At 41.0% G+C, this 20,087-nt stretch overlaps 1 protein-coding gene across 3 annotated transcripts in view; it reads left to right on the plus strand.

Annotated features, from left to right (window-relative positions):
* The window catches only part of ANO3 (anoctamin 3), a 1,608,515-nt gene that overhangs the window by 702,961 nt on the left and 885,467 nt on the right, over window positions 1–20,087 (plus strand). For all 3 annotated transcript variants that reach the window (XM_069221955.1, XM_069221956.1, XM_069221954.1), the window contains one exon: window positions 10,450–10,556. In XM_069221955.1, the coding sequence (XP_069078056.1) occupies window positions 10,450–10,556 (107 nt within the window). The remainder of the gene's footprint in view (window positions 1–10,449; window positions 10,557–20,087) is intronic.

Genomic DNA, 20,087 nt, shown 5'->3' on the forward strand with positions numbered 1-20,087 from the left:
GTGTAAATGTGGCGGTAGTACCACCAACATTATGAGAATGGCTGGTTGGCTGCAGCCCACCCGCCGCTTCTCCACTCATTCCGCCATGGCGGTATCAGCCGCCAGGCTGGAGATATCAATCTCCAGCCCAGCAGCTGGCACAGTACTGTTGGCAGCATTATGAGCCTGCCTATCACCATGGTTTTTGTGGCTTTAGCAAGGCCACGAAAACCATGGCGGTAGGCCCTACAGGTAGGCAGCTCCCCACCCCCCTCCAGCCAAAGCCCCACCCCCACTCCCCATACACACACTACCCCCACCCCGATCCAAACACCCACCCCCTCTGATGCCAACACACACCGCCCCACCCCCTCCGATCCTCTCACTCACACCCCAGATCCCTCATACACGCACACACCCGCAGACACGCACCACACATACACCCAATCACTCACACTGGCATACATGCATTCATACATACACTAGCATACACACATTCATACACGCATACTTCCAGACATGCTTGCACACATTCTTACACACAATCACACTGACATGCAAGCAAGCACTCACGTCACCATTCTGACATGCATTCACTCACACGCATACAACCATGCAAACAACACAACACACACATTCACACACTCACTCACGCATTCATGCACACACACAACACCCCCCACCCCCCTGTCAGAAGCCCAACTTACCTTTGTCAAGGAGGTCTTCCGGCAGGGAATGGGAAGTGGCGCTGCTAATTCCAGCAGTGCCCCGCCAGCAGAACACCAACAGGACGTATCACAGGTCATGCTACAGCTGGCGGCATTCTACTGGCGTGGCGGTGATGGTGGTAGCAGTGTCACCTTACCACCATCCACCACCATGAACACTGGCTGTTTTCCGCCCTTCTTGTGGCGGACGTCTGGCAGTGCTCATAATATGGCGGACGGATGGTAGTGGAGTGGCAGTATTTTGGTGGCCGTAACCGCAGCGGTAGGCATTTTTTACCGCCAAAGTCAAAATGACCACCTGTGTTCTATTAGACTTTCCTGAAATGGAATAACTACTATTAAAGTCCATACTCTGTTCATGTCTTGATAAACATGTGCTACCTGCAACACTAAAGTGCAATATGCAATTACGTGCAAATCGCAATAAAGTGCAATGTGCAAATAAGTGCAACTACAACCATAAAGTGCAGTCCTCGGGCTTTATACATTTATCCACTAATTACGCTTCCCTAAGGTAGTGCACACACCTAATCTAAAAATCCATTATATAACAGCACTGCTCCAACAATCTCAAAAGTCAATCACAAAGTATAGAACAGCAAGTCTCATTTCAATGTATCCTCACTTTAAATGCACATGAAGTTCAGCATCTGCATTTAGGCCCCAAGGCACCTCTGTGCCTAACCTGATGATCCATCCTGACTCCACTTTCCTTAATGCTAACTCCTGATTACCTCCTCCGGGAGATTTCCCAATTTATCCATAATAATAACGCAGCTCAGACATATTTCCCTCATGACATTCCCAGATAAGTCTGGCCATGGCACAGGAAAAATCCATATTGGTAATCACTCTGAAATGTTGTAAAATACATAGTTTTAATTTACTGACAGTACTCCTTATATATTTTTTCCACACATGAACTCCAAGATATAAACCACAAATGTAGTCTTACATGTCATCCTTTCTCTAATCTGCTCAGTTTTTCCATTGTGCAACACGAAAGATGTTCTGTTTTGCCCATGGTCACAAGCCTTACATCTAGAGCAGTGCCAAAAACCTTTCTAATTTTGTATCAGCCAATTTGAGCCTTTCTTTATCCTGGTTCCTCAAGAAACTACTCGTTAAAAGATCACCCAGGGATGCTGTCTTTTTATATATTATTGAGGGATGTTCTGGCAATATTTCATTCAAATATCTATCCATCTTCAGAAGTTCCCAGTTTTCCTTGATTAGTCTCTTAATTTCATAACTGGACGCATTAAAGTCCATGATGTACCTGATATCTGTCTTCTCTTGTTCCTTTTTGGTGTGCTTAATTTTGGGGACCAAGAGCTCTGCTCTTTTCTACTGCCCAGCCATTTTTAACACATCTTCCAGCAATGATATAGGCTATTCTCTCCTCACAAAGCAATGAAACATATCCTCTGCTTCTTTGGCAAGTTCATGATCCTCCGAGCAATTTTGTCTAGCTCTTAAGAATTTGTCAAACGGTATACTCCACTTTAATGCACATGGATGTCTACTCTTGGTATGTAATAAACGATTAGTGCTGGTGGGCTTACTATAGAGCTTGGTACAGATTTTAGTTCCCTCAATATAAATCTTCACAACGAGGAAAGTTATTTCTGAAGCGTGAATTTCATGGGTACATTTTTATTTTAGGGGATTAACATTCAATGATCTGATGAATGCAGTGAGCTCTTCTTTTCTCCCATCCCAGATCAAAAATAAATTATTGATAAAACCGACCCATAAATTCACATGTTCCAGGCTAGCAGCATTCTCTTCCAGACTGTCTCTGCCTCACACCATCCCAATGTTAGGGTCCGAAGGTGGCAGCGAAAGACCTGCCCGTAGCTGTCCCTTTTATTGTAAAAAAGAAATACATTATGTGTAAGACAAAATTCAAGCATCTCTGCGAGCATTTCTGTGTGTTCAAGCAGACAGACAGACCTGGGCCTTAAAAAATGCCTGCAGGCTTGCACCCATCTTTTTGTTCAGTGGACGTATAAAGCAACCACATCAGTAATTATCATCAAATAGCCATGCTGCCATGGAATTCCATTGCTCCTTGTTAAAAAAATCAATGGAGTCCCTCATGTATAAGGGTAAGGTGGGTAGTGATAGCAACAAAAAGTTATCAATGAACCATGAAGTTTTCTCCAACAGTGAGCCAATTTAACTCACTATAGGTCTTCCCAGTGGATTTAATAAATCTTTGTGCAGTTTGGGCAAAGAATAAATATGGTATTTTACCAGTCCAAAGCTGTAATACTGTGCCTGAAGTGGTGAATGGTTTTGTCATTTTGCAGCTCTTTGAGGATGGCACTATGTTACTCCTAAGCTTAAAGATTTTGCTGTACAAATGGCAAAAGACTTTGTCCCTGTCTATCTCCACATGGATAGCAGTGTGCGAATCCTAGACAAACAGAGATTTAAGGTGAGCAAATCTAGAGAATCACGGGTGTTACAGCATATATATATAATTTTTTTCAATAAAAAAAATAAAGGCTAAAGCTTATTTATAGTTAAGAAAACGTATTTTCCCAATGCAAACTCAGTTCAAACTACACAAACTTTAAAAATTATATTCTTATAGGTATAACTTGAATTTACAATTTATCTACCAGCTTCAAATTATTAGAAGTAGTGGACCTAGTAACACATTCTTTTTATCTTACTAACTAGACAACATTAAATGCAACTCGCTACCCTACCATGTACTGATGCATTGTGTTGTGATAAATAATGTCATTTGAGAAGTTATGTGATGTTATGAATTCTATGATTTCACATGCTATAAGTGATTTCACATGCAAGGGTATTAACAGTACATGGAAAAGGCATGAGTTATAGTTGATGTAGTGCGGTGAGTGAAGTGACAAGACTGCGTTTGGAGTTGCACCGCATATAATTTGAAGGGGGTGCTTAAATTATGAATTGAAGTTATAATTGCACCACAACAATGGACAACTACACACTGATCATGGAACAGCTCAGTGCAGACAGTAAAACCACCATCAAAGGCACCCTTGCCTACAGACCCCCAGGACCCACCCCTGTTTCTGTGACGTTATCCATGAACTCATCGCCCCCAAGCCACCGACAACAAACATTACATCTTCCTCAGAGACCTCAATTTCCACCTCGACTACCCCTACAATGCCAACACCACCAACCTTCTAGACCCTACACTGACCCAATGCACATTGCAGGACACATGCTAGATCCCAGCTTCACAGCCAGGAACAAAGTCAAATACAGCCACACCACTGAGCTCACCTGGTCAGACCACACCATTGTCCACTTCACCCACACAGCGGCACCCAGCCACCAGACCGCTCAGCACCTCTCATCCCAGCAGGAACAGAGTACCTGAGACCCAGTGGACCAATGCTCTCAACTCCCCCGACATCACCTCGAACATTGAACTAGCCATCAAAAACCTCACATTGTGGGTCTCTGATAGTGTCAACAAAGTCACCCCAGCAAAACCTCCAAGTCCAACAGGCCCTCCAAACAGGCCAGCTGGTACACCCCAGAACTAAGAACCTCGAAATGCAACTGCAGACAACTGGAAAGGAGATGGCACACTACCAAGGAGCCCACCAACTGCACAGCCTTCAAGGACTCAGTCAGTACCACAAACTCCTGAAAGACATCAGAAGGACCGCCTTAGCCAACTGCATCCAAGCCAGCTCCAACCTAAGCAACAAACTCTTCAGCATTATCAAGGAGTTCTCAAACCCCATTTTTATGGTGAAGCCCCAAGGCTAAGTGCACAGGAGACTGTCATACAGTGGAGTTGGGTAGAGTGGAATAGCATATACTGAATTATCATATGGCATACAGTGGAGTGGCACATACTGAAGAGGCGTAGAGTGGAGTTGCATACAGTGCAATACCGTAGATGGGGCTGGCGTACAATGGAGTTGTGTACAGTGGAATAGAGCGGAGTGTTCTACTGTTTTGTGGCATAGAGTGTAATAGTGTATAGTGGAGTAGCATACAGTGGAGTGGTGTATAATGGAGTGGTGTAGACCGGAGTGGCACACAATAGTGTGGGGTAGAGTGTAATAGCATACAGTAGAGTGGCAAACATTGGAGTGGGGTCCAATCAAATAGTGTAGAATGAAGTGGCATAGAGTGGAGTGACATAACTGAAGTGGTGTAAAGTGGAGTAGCACACAGTTGAGTGGCATGCAGTGGAATAGCATAAAGTGGAGTGGCATACAGTGGAATGGCGTAGAGTGGAATCGCATACACTGGAGTAGAGTATAGCAGAGTGGCATACAGTGGAGTGGTATACACCGAAGAGGCGTAGCATGGAGTTGGATACAGTGTAATAGCATAGAGTGCACTGGCATAGAGTGGAGTTTTGTACAGTGTAATAGCGTAGAGTGGAGTGTTGTACATTGAAGTGGCATAGAGTATAATGGTGTACAGTGGAGTGGCATACATTGGAGTGGTGTACAATGGAGCAGTGTAGACTGGAGTGTCACACACTGGTGTGAGGTACAGGTTAATAGCATACAGTGAAGTGGAGTACATTGGAGTGGGGTCCAATCAAATACCGTGGCGTGGAGTGCCATACATTGGAGTGGTGTAGAGTTGAGTAGCATACAGCGGAGTTGCATAGAGTGGAATAGCTTACAGTGGAGTGTTGTAGAGTGGAGGGGCCTACATTGGAACAGCGTGGAGTGGCACACAATAGAATGGCGTAGAGTGCAACCGCCTATAGTGGAGTGGCGTAGACTGTAGTGGCGTAGACTGGAGTGGCGTAGACTAGAGTAGCATACAGTGTTGTTTTATAGAGTGTAATAGCGTAGAGTGTGTAGGTGTAGAGTGGAGTGGTATAGAGAGGAACAGCATATAGTGGAGTGGCTACCGTGGCGTGGCATACAGATGTATATGAAAGTTAGCAGCAATATATATTATGGTTTGCAAAACAGTGAATTTTGCTGCTGTGCATTTCTCCAGGTATTCTAATCAATGAAGGGCCATGCATGTGGCCTTGTGTTCCTTTATAAATTTTACTTAAGTATTGCATTGCCCATGCAACACCATGAGTGATGCAATGGTACCAACATCCAGTAGTACAACTAGGCCTTATTTATATTTTGGGCAAGTGTATCTCGTGATAACTATGCAGTATAACATGGTGCAGGTGGATGACAAGTCCGTATATACTTGGGTAAAGGCAGCCATTACACTTGGCAGTGTTCAGTGTAAGGGCCTTAGCTACAGGTACGTAGTAGTTCCCTGAATATTACCACTTTATTTAGGTGGTATAAGAAATATATTTATATATTTTTAAATATGTTTACAGGCATGTACCACTGTAGTTTAACAAAATTTTATGAAATTCCGCAAAAGTACCGTGGTGACCGATATCATTAGGTTTTAATGCCTTATTACTTAAAAATACTTACTCCACTTAACTGTAGTTACCCAAAAAGCATAATGTTTGCACCATAATGTATAATCCTTCCAAATTTAATGTAAATCCATATCCCCGTTTTCGCACTACGTCAAATACAATAGTCAATGGAAAATGCAAGACGTAAAGACACATTTTGGGATCCTCGCTCAAGTATTAACCCCAAAAGTTTACATCATCTGAAGGTGAGGCAAGGTTTGTTGTGATTCGTCCAATGGGTGGAAATTTATTAAGGAGCTATATCCAAGGAAATCCTATCTTTGGGTTTACTAACTATATCTATAGAGTGGCAATCAGATTTAATGTGATTTCTTTCTTTTTATCTATTGCATTTGTTATGTATTTGCTTACTGGTTTCCATAATCAAGTGACCATAAATGTGTTATTTAGTTGTTCATGTAGTAATTCTGAATTCTTACATATGCAGTCTACTTCATTTTTAGGGCTTCCTTGCTACTGTTAGCATGATTGTGCTAAATTTGAAGCCCTACATGAATGAAAGCCATTCATTGTTTTAAAAAATAAGATTTTTTGTTTCCCTATGGGCAATTATCATGTCCCCCATATATGTGTAGCTAAAGTTTTCATTTTGTTGCTCAGAAGTAGATGGTTTTTGTTTGGCTTGTGGGGCACAGTTTTATTTTGTGTGCCAGAAAGCATGCAAAGAAAACGTATGTACAATAAGACGTTGTCTATTCTTTATGTATTTGTTTATAGCTTTCCATTAGCATATGACCTTAAAGGGGTCTTTCAGTTTTTCAAATTGTAAATCTAAAAATTTACACATCCAGTCTAGATTATTTGTTGGGCTTACTTGCTATTTTTAGTAGGAGTGTGCTACATATGAAGGTCAAAGTTAATGAAATGCAATCATTTTTATTGTTATACAAACTGAGATTATTATTTGTTTCCTAGTGACCATTATCATATCCTCCAAATAGTAGTTTGTGTGGCTCACTGCTTGGGCAGTGTTTCATTTTATTGCACAGGATTGCATAAGAAAGATGTTTTTGTTTGGCTTGTTGGGCCACCTTTATTGTGTGAGTTAGAGAAGATATATTCTATCTGATATGTATTTGTTTATAGCTTTCCATTAACTTGTGACCATGAATGGGTCTTTCGGTTGTTCATGTAATATATCTGAAACTTTACATATGCAGTCTAGTTTATTTTTTGGGCTTCTTTGCTACTTTTAGTAGTATTGTGCTACAAGATATCACTAAGTTTAACAAAACATATAACTCAAAAAAGACTTACTCTACTTACCTACAGTATCTAAAAGAGTGATCTACACACCCTAATATCTAATGCTGTGAAACTTCAGCAAAATTCGGCTGCCCGTTTTTGCTCTATGCAAAATACAAAATTCAATGTAAAATGCATCTAACTTGCAGCCTGTTTTAGTGCCCCCCTTTTTTCTTTGCACCCTCTTGACCAAACATTGTGAAACTTTCAGTAATCTGACATTCGTCAAATGGGTGGATAGCCATAAAGGGACAAAAATTCCTATATCCAGTCACCCTAACTTTAACTACAGAATGGCTACTACTACTCTGTAATCCATATATATATATATATATATATATATATATATATATATATATATATATATAGAGAGAGAGAGAGAGAGAGAGATAGATAGATAGATAGATAGATAGATAGATAGATAGATAGATAGATAGATAGATAGATAGATAGATAGATAGACAGATTCACTTAAAAAACAAAGGGTATAGTTAGGTTCTTAATTTACTAGCACAAAACCATAGAAATTCAGCATTTATAGTTACAGTTATTTTGAGTAACTATAACTCGCAGCCTAAGGTAACTATAACTTGTGCCCCTGGGGGTGAAAAAAGCAAGCGTGTGAGACAGCACTTGCTTTAAAAATGGTGGATGTGCTGCGACTTTTGCTGTGTTTTAAAAAAAACACTTTTAAGACTTGAGGGGGTCTCTGGGGGACCCCTGCACCAAGGCTAGGGTGGTAGGGTAACAGTACCCAGGCAACTTTTCTTTTCTTTTTTATGAGACTCGGCTGAAGCTGAATTTCAAAATGGCTGTCTGGTTGAAGTGTTGTCAGCCAATCAGATCTGTCTCTGAGATTAGGAGTATTCCCGAAGCTTTTGCGCCTCCAGATATAAAAATTTGGCTTTCTTTTAATATTTCAAGAACTACTGAACGGATTTACACCAAATAAGAAAAAACAGTTTTTCTGGACCGAGAGCTACCTTTCTGCCAAATTCAGTCCAGCAGTCCTGTAGTTGTCTCTATGATCCCTATGGGAAATGCACTTTTTTGGCACCCCCCCCCCCCCCCCCCCTTTTTCTCAGCCTCTGCTTGATGGATCCCACCCGAAATTTTACATGCACAGTAAGGTCTCCAAGCACACTTTTTTGGGAAACTTTTGTGAAGATTCGTCAAACGGCACCAAAGATATAGGCAAGTCAAATAATGCTTTTTCTATGGAAACTAGGTTCTAACTATAACTACCTACATATATATATATTCACTGAAAAAAACAAAGGTTACAGGGATGTTATATTTAGGTTCTGAATTTACTCGTACAAAACCATAGAAATTCAACAGTTATTGTTAGAGTTCTTACACGCAACTATAACTCACGCCCTAAGGTAACTATAACTTACACCCTTGTTATGCACAGCTAAATATGCCACATATTCTATCATTGATGAGAGCTTGTATGGCATCTTTGATATTATCACTGCGAAATTCACGATTTTCGCTAATTATTTGCAAATATGGACAAACAACACTCATTCATACACTAATTAATTCACTCATACACACATTCAGAGACTTATGTCTTCACTCACACATCCACTCAGAACCTCATACACCCCTTCACATCCACTCAGATTCACACACCCACCACCGACCTAAAGACCCACTCAAACAGTCATGCACCGATTCACAAATCCCCTGACAGAGACAGGCTCTGTGGCCAACTTGCACTGCCCACAGCCAAAGGACGTGTGTAGCGTGTGGTTGGGTGTTTATAAGGGCTTCGCTGCCAACTCCAGTCGCAGAGCAGGGGTTGGAATAACGTATAGTAATTCAAATTGCTTTATGTTAAAAAAACATAGCAATTCACTGAAAAAAAAAACAACAGCTGCATTTCTATGGTTTTGTAAAAGTAAATGCAGAACCTAACTATAGTGTCCCTGTAACCTTTATTTCTTCAGTAAAAAAATATATCATTAGCAACGTCTTATATGTGTAACAGCAGAGACGAGGAGAATTATCACTAGTTTAACATGTTACATTGTCACCTTATTAATTGACTTTCTTGTCTTAATAGATATTCTGCAGCATGGACTGTATTGAAATTGAAAGGCATGTGCAAACAGTACAAGCGGTAAAGCCTGTTGAGTAGGCCACAATCTGTGAAACCTGTGAAACTATAGTTCTGTAGCATCAGCTTATAACCAATTAAAAATCCAAATATTCGTTTTTTCAAGTATAGTGGTAATAGAAATCCACTCGCTGAACTAATTTCGGGCCAGATGTAGGAAACAGTTTGCAACTCGCAAACGGCAAAAATTGCTGTTTGCGAGTCGCAAACCGGAGTTTCCTATGCAGAAATGCATTTTGCGAGTCAGAACCGACTCGCAAAATGCATTTCCGACTCGCAAATAGGAAGGGGTGTTCCCTTCCTATTTGCGACTCGCAGTGGGATGCACTTGAAGTGGATGGTAACCCACTCGCAAATTGGAAGGGGTCCCCATGGGACCCCTTCCCCTTTGTGAATGGGTGAATGGACCCCAAAATATTTTATAAAGGACCACTACCTGCCCTGAAAAAATTAAGAAAAAAAAGGTTTCGGATTTTTTTTTAAGTGCAGCTCGTTTTCCTTTAAGGAAAACGGGCTACACTAAAAAAAAAAAAAAACCTGCTTTATTGACAAGCAGTCACGGACATGGAGGTCTGCTGACTACAGCAGGCCTCCATGTTAGTGAGTGCCCATAGTCGCTATGGTGCCACAATTTGCGACCCACCTCATTAATATTAATGAGGTGGGTCTTTGCGACCCCATAGTGACTCGCAGACGGTGTCTGAGACACCGTTCTGCATATGGTTTTGTGACTCAGAAATTGCGAGTCACTCGGAGTCGCAATTTCTGAGTCGCAAAACCAAGTTTTGCTACATCTGGCCCTTAATTATTAAGAACATTTTGTTGTCCCTTTTGAAGTGGGCAATATAAAAAGAACGATAAAAACCATACTCTTTCATAATAATGCCACCCTTTTATTTATTATTGTGTTTTATCTCTCTATACAGCTTCACAATCAATAACAGAGATACTTTCTTCAGCAATTCCACAAGGAGCAGAATAGTACATCATGTGTTACAACGAACTAAGTATGAAGACGGAAAGTCAAAAATCGGTAATACCATTTGTAAAATGTAAAGAATGTATTCTTGTTTCAAGATATATAACGTCAAAGTCACATGCCAAAAACCTAGTTTTTAGGATTTTGTAGTTTTAACAATACGTTCCACGTTCAGAACGTAATGGATGCTTTCATACATAATTGTCATATAAAATTAAAATTGTAGCACAATAAATCATCTTGTTTCAGAAATATTTACTGAAATTGGATCTTTACCTTGCAGCATTTACCAGCATTGGCCAGAGGTTGTTGCATATAACTCGTTTTTAGATGGCCAGGTGGATGATTATTGTTAATTCTCTTACTTCCTGTGGCAGATTTGCCTAATTGAGCTTCAGTGCTTAGATGAGGTGGGGTGGAATTTTGTTCCAATGGCCCTTTGACCAATGTGCTCTGAACTGTCGAACAAAGCAAAATATGTGTAGTATATGAAGTTCCTGGGAGAATCAACAAAGATTGACCAATCGGAGTCTCTCTCTCTTTCCTGCACATTTGCGATTGATGCATACATGTAAATAAAAAACCTTCAACCATTATGGGAACTATGAGTTAGCAATTTAAGGAATGTGTTTGGAGGTGGATGTTGTCCTAAAACAATTAAGAAATTAAGAGTTGTCATGTTTCAAAGTGAAAGAACCAAGGTAGCAGAGTCTGCAAAGTGCTAAAAGTATCAGAAGGTATCAAAGGCAGATTTGTCTTTGTGGGAAAGGTACTTGAGAAGTTGTTTTCTCTGGAAGTCCTGTAAGGGTTGGGAAACTTACATGTTAAGCATGCCTTTACTGTTTTACTTTTGGCTTTAATAACGTCTTATATGATATAGGATCGTGGTGATGTTATCAATTATGTCATATGAAATGTCACCAGTGATGTCATGTGTGAGGTCTTGAGCAGTGCATAATGTTATGGTTTCCATAGCTAACCCAAAATGGTCAATTTCAGGTTTTGGTGGGGTTTGCTTGGTAACAAAGTCCTTAAGCTTAATGTGTTTGTCTCAGAAATTAATTTCGGTTTGTTCAACATCCAGAAATATCTTATGAGCAAAATAAACCATAAATCACCCTTAGCAAAGATGTTACAGTGAATATTTGTAGGTTTTTGAGCATGCACATCATACACTCCTATATATTAATATTCCAATATGACTAGCACTTTAAGCAGTCAATCACCCATGCTCTAACCAAGCAAGGTCCTGAGCTCAATCTACAGAGCTGCCAACTCCTGATGGGCATGGCTTCTGGTCATGTACATTTAGTGATGGCTGCCAAGCATGGCCTGAAACCAAGGTCTGCACCCAACCTACTGAAAAGTCCCCCCTTCTTTTGAGAATAACAATGATTGAGCACAGAGTCCAACCCATTGAATGGGTGAACCACAGCTTGATGATTTACTGCAGAATTTGGTCACAGGGCCTGTTCTGTGGCAAAACTCTGCACTTCTCGCACAGTGGGATCAACCGCCACTCCTCATTGCCTTTGGCTATGGGCAGCAAGGCTGGGGCATACAGCCAGCAGCACTTGCTCCCCAGCCTCCTGTTTAATCTCCAATCAAGCCAACCACACAGACCTCCAAACACTACTGTGCAAGGCTGCAATGCAACTTCAGGCAGTTTGCATGATCCTAGCTTTTAAATTGTTTGTTTTCCACATGTGTAGCAGACTCTATGCAAATAACATGTCCTGCAGTCAGGCTGTGCTCCAGCCAATGTTCTCCAGAGAAGTCATACACTGGCTTTTAGATGTGTAAAGTGCATTGTCACCTCAAGACTGGTCTCCTACTCTAGTCCCTAAACCAGCTATGCACTTAATCACCAAACCAGTTTTTCTTTCACCTTGTGCACATATGACGTTCTAGGTTTAGGTTCTGTGCAATCCCCTCTGCCACTGAATCAGTGGCACAGAACCTCCAGTAGTTCATAGCATGCACTTGCCACATGAGCTGTCATCAGTAATGAGCAGCTTGTATGTCAGAATGTTGTCACCAAAAATATCATCTGACCAGAATATTTTGTTCATACTCTAATTTATATACATATTATTCTGTTCAGTGTATGGCTGTCAATGTGGTATTGCTTTGAGTGCCAACCCATGACTTATTAATTTCTGCTGTTTATAGATTGTGTTTTGGAATCATAACAGAACTTTAACTGTATTTCCATTGATTTCTTACTTTAATCCTTGAATCAATGTCATGTTAGCAAATGTAAACTTAAATGATCTTTAGCAACACTTGCTCTGTGAGTGTTTGAAGCTTTTTATAGGATATGCTGCATCCAGATTGATATAGTAGCTTCAGCTCCCACTTCACCAGTCCTGCTGAGCATGGTTAAGTTGTGCACCATGGTGTCCGCACATAGAGCTTGGTCTATATCCAGGCGCAGCATCAGCCTCGGTTTCTCCTGGCCCTCAGCATATGTACTCTAACAATATATAGCAGGTCCTTAACATTCATCTGCACCTCTTCATAAAATGGTTATGGACTATGGACAGAAGGATGTGCCCAACATGCACCATGCCCCACACTACTGGACTCTAAGCTTGCAGTTTTTGGCCATGCACCTTTGGCTCCTGGCACATGGGGGTTATTACAACTTTGGAGGAGGTGTTAATCCGTCCCAAAAGTGACGGTAAAGTGACGGATATACCACCAGCCGTATTACGAGTTCCATAGGATATAATGGACTCGTAATACGGCTGGTGGTATATCCGTCACTTTTGGGACGGATTAACACCTCCTCCAAAGTTGTAATAACCCCCATAGTCTTTGCCAGCTCTTGTACTGCAGGTCCACTGTGCACCTTATTTGACCATGCACAGCAGGCTTGGGTGCAAGGTCAGGCTTATAGAAAGGCCATGCATCAGCTGTCATGTCAATGACACAGCTATGCATTCTGGGTGCAAGGTCTGGCTTGTGGAAAGGCCATGCACCACAACCTACATTACCAGGCCCACTGAGCATTGCCTATTGTCCATGCACAGTAGACTCTGGCCTATGTTGCTTGGAGCTCAATCTTAATAATTATGCCAGTGTCTTTGTATAATGTCTCATTAATTTTCTGTGAAGCACACACCTAGCAGTATATGCACACTCACTAGGTGTAAGCCACACTACTTGGAGCATAGACTGGCTTTTGGTCACAATGAAAATATCTGAAAACCTTGGTGCTGCACAACTCATGATTTGGCATTTTTAGTCACTTGTATTATCCTCTTAATTCCTGGATACCCTAGAAAGGTAATAATGCACTCCACAGAAATAATATTACACTTGATTATATGGGACCAAACCAATCAATCATCTCTCCTAATAGTTTAATGCTTTGACTACTCCTGTTGCATGGACTAGGACCCAGATAATTATAGCCCTACCTAATAAATGGGAAGTGGTCAGCATTTAATGGGATGCTTCTGCTTGTAGCAATCAGTTTAAAAGGTTTTCTTTTTATGATAAAATGTATGCAACTACTAATTCTGTAGATGTCCTTCAAATGGTAGAACACCTGAATACCAAGAATGGAATGTTAAACAATAAAACAATAATAATGGGAAACTGTGGGGAGTATAATGAAAATGTGACCATAGTGGCAACTTACATGGAAGATAAATAAACAAAATACAGTCAGGGAAAACAGAAAAAGGACAGTGATTGAGCCCTGAGAGAGGTAATATCAATATCTTTATAATTTATCAACACAATGTTAAATATGAAATTATATTTTGTTTTTGGCTGCCTTTGTTACATCTAGAGTAAAATAATTCCCTGAGATTCAATTGGAGCCATCTTTTCAACAGCTCAGTATGTTTTATTCAGAGCTTAACAACCTGGTTGTCTCCTGACATATGTGGCATGATCACACAATCCTAGATTTGAACTCAAAAACACATTGCATTCTTGGATTTGCAGTTTCACTTTTAATATTTGAAAAACAAAATACATGCATGCAATGTTCTGCTGTGTTAAAAGCAGTAAATTGGTGAAGGTGTCACTTAATAAGTGCGGGCACTTAGTACCTATTGTAAATTGAATGCTGTGGCCTCTATTTCTGTGTGCACTTGCCCCAGGAAAATTGTCTCCTGGGTGTGATTACATCTAGGATACCTTGCAGTTATTATATGGTATCCAGATTTCTCCTTTCCTCATCCACTTGCAATTTGCAGTGGCTTCTTTGAGAACAATCTTCCTTATGTTCTTACTTCCCTGTAGAGAAAGACTCTGTCTTTGGGATATACTAATCAGAAGCATTATCAGGCTTCTCATTGAAGTGTCATCTGTTGTAGAAAAGAGGAGAACTAGAAGGCTGATATCTCAATCACGTGACTGGGAGTTCTGATTCTCAATTGTAAAAACGAGAAGGCTGGAGAAGGGATTGTAGCCATACCAGTGGATGACTTTATAGAGATAGTATCCATATAAATGATGGCTTGGTTGCAGAAACAACTGAGTGAAGTGAGCATGCACAAATTCAGCTGCCACACATAGAGAAAAAAATTTAGAGGAAACATTAATGTGCTCCGCCCTTAAAATGATACTGTTAACATTTGTTTCATTTAATTGGCTAAAGTAACACATGGAAAGAAATTGTGTAGTGGCCATGTAGGAAGAAAACCTGCTTTCATAGTTACCCACTGGTGCTTAATAAATACAAAGTGGCACAATCCATACTGGGAAGAGTGTGGCCTCGCAGTGAGTGTATCACAAAATCCATATTTACTATGTAGGGTAAGCTAGAGTTTCTTGGGAAAATGTATGTAAAATGATTTAAAGTTATTGTTCATGTTATTTAAAACATCTAGTTTAAATGTTAACAGAGATTTTTGAAAACCTTTTCTGGAAAAGTAACCTTATAAAAACGTGGTTTCTGCTTCCTGAAGCAATATTGATTTAGAGCCACCCCACAGGTTCAACGGACATTCCTCCCAGATGATAAGGGCTTCACTCTTGGCTCAGAAAGGCGGGGTGTTGTCAATAATCGGTCAGAGATTAGCCAGTTGAGAGGGGAATGTGAAGAGCTGGCAGCAAAAAAGACTGCCTTCAAACTTCCGCTTTTGTGGATAGCCTAATTAGATTGGTAGGATCTGCATGCATTCATTGAAAGGGCCCTCCTTGACTGTTAAGCTTCAACCCCAGCAGGAGGGAAAATCATTTATGACCCTGACAGGGGCCATTTTAGATTCAGAGCATATGGAATTTTTTTCCATTAAAGTAAAAGGAGGTGGGGAAAGAGTAATAAAGTAGATAGAAGCAGAATATTCTCCAATCACAAGCTAGTGCACAATATAAGGTTGAAACATTTCCCCTCCTCAAAACATTTCTAGAACTAAAAAAGAGCATCTGGTGAAAGAAGATCCACTTGGAAGAAAAAGCCTCATAGACTCCTGGCGCTTTCTCTATAAGGCTCAAATGTTCTTGTTTGTCTGCTCCAGGAACAGAAGAACCAGATGGACTCATAATTCTAAGAGATGCCAGATGACCACTGAGGACTAGACCTTGAAGGAGACTGGCTTGAGTGACTACATGTCTAAAGCTGATGCTTAAGATGTGGGAATTGCAAAAGTGACCAGAAAGAACCTTTTCAGCAGTGAATACAATTGGAACTTAAACAGCTTTTCCACCTCCAGAAGAGTGGGAAAAGGTGCTGAGGTTTGCACAGGGAGGATGCACCCAAGGAAGGTAAGTAAACCAGGTTTGTTCTGTTTTGACCTTTGTACCACACTGAAAAGTGGTTCAACTGGTTCACACATGTCGAGCCTCATGAAGCCAGCCCAGCTACAGATTCCTAGATTTTAAGAACCAAAAGAATGACCAAGTCAGAAGGTAAAACCATATACAGTGGTTAACTGGCAAAGCAATCCAAGCAACAAATGGATAGTGGTGGCTATGTAAATCAGCTTTCTTCCTGGGAGAGAATGTATTAATAGTTGGCGTGGACAGTAGTCCACTACAAGTAGTAATGTCACTGTTAGGTTCAGTAAAGGGTTCCGTAATTTAAATCTGAGCTCAACTCCTCGTAGCTCTGGCATAGAGCAGACAAGCTTAAGTTGAGAAAAGGTGAAAAGCATTTACAAGTACCAAAACAGAAAAAAATATAATGAACAAGATAACACAATAATTTAAAAAATCGGAACAAGAGATATGAATTTTTTAAAGTTAAATGAGACTAGCCAAGAAAAGCGTTAAGCATCCATCATGGTCATATGGTTGCACTTGACAAGGTCCTAGGCCAATTTAAGGCTGATTGCAATGGAGCACCAGTCGGCTACAGAAAGCAGGTTCAACCTGGTCAGACGTTTTACTTTCTGACTTCAATTACTTAAAATCAATAAACGGTACAACATACATAACGGTATTACTGAACTCAAAGACATGAAAATCAAACCTTCTTGAGAGGTCGCTGAAAGTACGTGCAAGGATGCATGGCCGATAAAATCTACAGGATGTACAAAGTACTTTTGTAAGTTTATTGAATACATAACTCTCTTAAATATCCTGATGCTTACAGATTGAAAGAAGAAGAAAGAAAAAGAGAACTGCAATGATACATTGCAAAGTGCTAAGTGCAATTAAAACACCCGGGCTGACAACAGGGAGATTAAAAGGAGGCTCACTCAAAAAAAAAAAAAACAGCTCACGAAGGCGCTGGTGCTGAGAACTGGGAGTTGCATGGGTGAGCTACAAATGTCCAGAATCTCTTAGCCAAAATGATAAGTGCTAAATTTTTTAAAAGTCTGCCAGGAAAAATTGCGGTGGTTGCATTAGGAAGTGGTTGCATTTAGAAACAACATTGCAAGTTTAACTAAGGTGCACATTATTGGGTGCAGAGAAAACAGGGCAAGAATCAGGTGGATTCTTGATGGAGCAAGACAGCATGTGACTGGTGAAGTGCTGAGCGAATGGCATCAGTGAGTTTCCCCAGCCTTGCCAGGGTCGCAAGAGTGGAGTAATGAAAAGACAGATCTATGGCCACTCTGCAAGGGCCTATGTCTTGAGCCAAAAATAGGGGAACTAAGAAGCAACATCGGTCACGATCGAGTTTGGGGCAGCAACACAACAATGAGGTTACAATAGTTACACAGTCTGCAAGATCTTTCTTCACCTTCCCTTCCCCAAGAAAGGTTGAAATCCATGATTGGTAGGGCAAGGAGATGCATGTATCAGATTTTACTGTGGGTATGAGTGGTAGACCTTGGTGCAATTAGGGCTGCGCATTCCCAGCCGTGTAAGAAGCATCAAGTACCTAAGTGTATGGGGAGCAATTTTGGCTGCTCCTGTCTAGTTCTAATGAGGTGTTAAAGAACTGAGAGTTCACTGTCTTTTTCCAAACAAGTGGCTGTTAAGGCAGTTTAGGCTTTGGACAACACCTGCACCCTTTATTTTTAAGTGTTTTGGCTGTGCCATTGGTTTGACCCCTTCTGAGAACCAGACATATAGGGAGTTGTATTTTGTTACTGTGGTCATTTGTAGCTCCCCAAGCCTCTACTGAGCATGTTTTTTATGGTTCTTCTCAAAGATGGGGACTTTCATTTTGCTTTGATTCACCTGAAGTTTGTTGGTCTCATTGTACCTGTGAAGTGAGTTAAGGGCTTGCTGAAAACCTGAATTTCAGTGGTACAAGATCACTCTGTCATCTGCACACTTCAGGATAGGGAGTCTTGATTATCCTTGCCTAACCTAGAACTTTGCCCAGCTTTGCGGTATAAAGGTTAAAAAAGATGGGGGACCAGCACACACCCCTGTTTGAGGCTGCTGTTAGTTGTAACTTTGGCAGTAACTCTGGAGGGGGCAGTTTCTACACGAACCTAGTTCCCCTCGTATAGGGATATTATTGCTTTTAGAGGGGTCATTGGAACCTTGGGATTCTTTTTGACACCGAACTATCTTTTATGGAGCAGGTCAACAAGCTCTCATCCTTCTGCGTCTTTCATCTCAAAAAGAAAGTGCTTCCTTATATTCCCTTTGAGCACCAAAACGCTGTAATGGTGGCTGGTGTCATGCCCAAGCTTGATTATTGCAATGCTCTGTATTTAGGGGCTAGACAAAAAGTATTTTAAAAACTTCAGATCCTGCAAAATGCAGCTGTGCATTTCCTTAAAAAAAATGCCTAAGTCCTTGCCAGTGGCAAACGCTCTTGTAGATCTCCACTGGCTCTCAATAAAAAAGCGGGCGGCTTTTAAGGCACTGTGCCTGGTTCATAAAGCTGTATATGGTATTAAGCTTTGCTACCTAGAGATGCAAATCAGATGGTACAATCCAGCTCGACACTTAAGATCCTCATCATCCCATTTGATAGCAGTTAGCAAGATAAATAAACTTTATTGGGGTGGTCGTGGATTTATCCACACAGCAAGTCGGCTTTGAACAAAATGCCACCCCACCTCCTTAATCTTTGTAGTTATCAGAAATTTCGCAAGTTGTTGAAAACTTGGTTATTCACCTCTTCTTTATAGCTAATTGTTCTTAGTGGTTTTAGGCAGGATATCTCTTTTTGTTCTTTTTACTCTTTCTCTTTCACTGGAATCCTTACATCACCTATATCCTAGGATGTTGTTTTAGGTTGCTCCTAGATTGGAGCTCCAAGACACCCTCAGGTATTCGAGTGCTTTACAAGTACTGCTTCACTTCACTTCAGATAACATAACATCCCCCGGTCTACCCTATTGAAAGCTGCGCTGTAGTCAGGGAAGCAGCAGAAAAGCGGTAGCCATTTTCTTCCTAATGCATGATTTGATAAGTAGGCTAACGCTGTAATATAGTTAATGGTGGAAACTGCCGCCTTGTACCATGATTAGAAGAAAAGAAAAATGTTGTTCTCTTTCACCCAGACCATGAGATCCTCCAACAGGATTCACATCTAAGCCTTTGCTTTTATATCTAATAGGGGGATGAGCCATAATTGGTGGGGTTGGACGGGTCTCCCTTTTTGTGTATTGGGAAGAGGATGAAGCCCCTCCATGAGTGGGCGGTTGAGGCAGTGGTGAATGAGAAATTAAAGAGTGGAGTCAATAACCTTTCCCAGGGACCATGCTCTGATTTAAATATTACTGCAGGAAGGCTATTGGGCCCAGGAGCACCATCAGTCTTCATTTTCCCTATTACTGGTAAAACAGCGGCTTCTGTGATGGGGAGAATTGGCTGATCGGAAGAAGATGATGCTGTATCAGTCTGGTTAAGATTATGGCCATTTGCTTGTTCATCAGTGTATAATTTCATTATATACATTATCCACTCCATTTCCTACCACTACATTTTCCTTGGTCTGGGAGAAGCTGTTGAGTTTGTTTGGTGCTCCCAGAAGTAGGTTTGATTCTCCTTCAGCAGGAGTATAAGCATCTTGAGCCATTCCTCCTCAGCTTTTTTTCATTTCAGATGCCAGACGATCTGCCTATGTGTCGCTCTGTATGTACTGACAGTTTGAGCTTAGCTATCCTTTTTCCCCTGTTTCTGAGCTGCTAGGGCTCTTTGGACATTGCTGATTGATTGAGGGATAGTTTTTGGGGAGTGCAGTTGGTCAAACAATACAGCTTTGTCTGG

Source organism: Pleurodeles waltl, chromosome 3_1, assembly GCF_031143425.1.
Source record: "Pleurodeles waltl isolate 20211129_DDA chromosome 3_1, aPleWal1.hap1.20221129, whole genome shotgun sequence".
NCBI lineage: Eukaryota > Metazoa > Chordata > Amphibia > Caudata > Salamandridae > Pleurodeles > Pleurodeles waltl.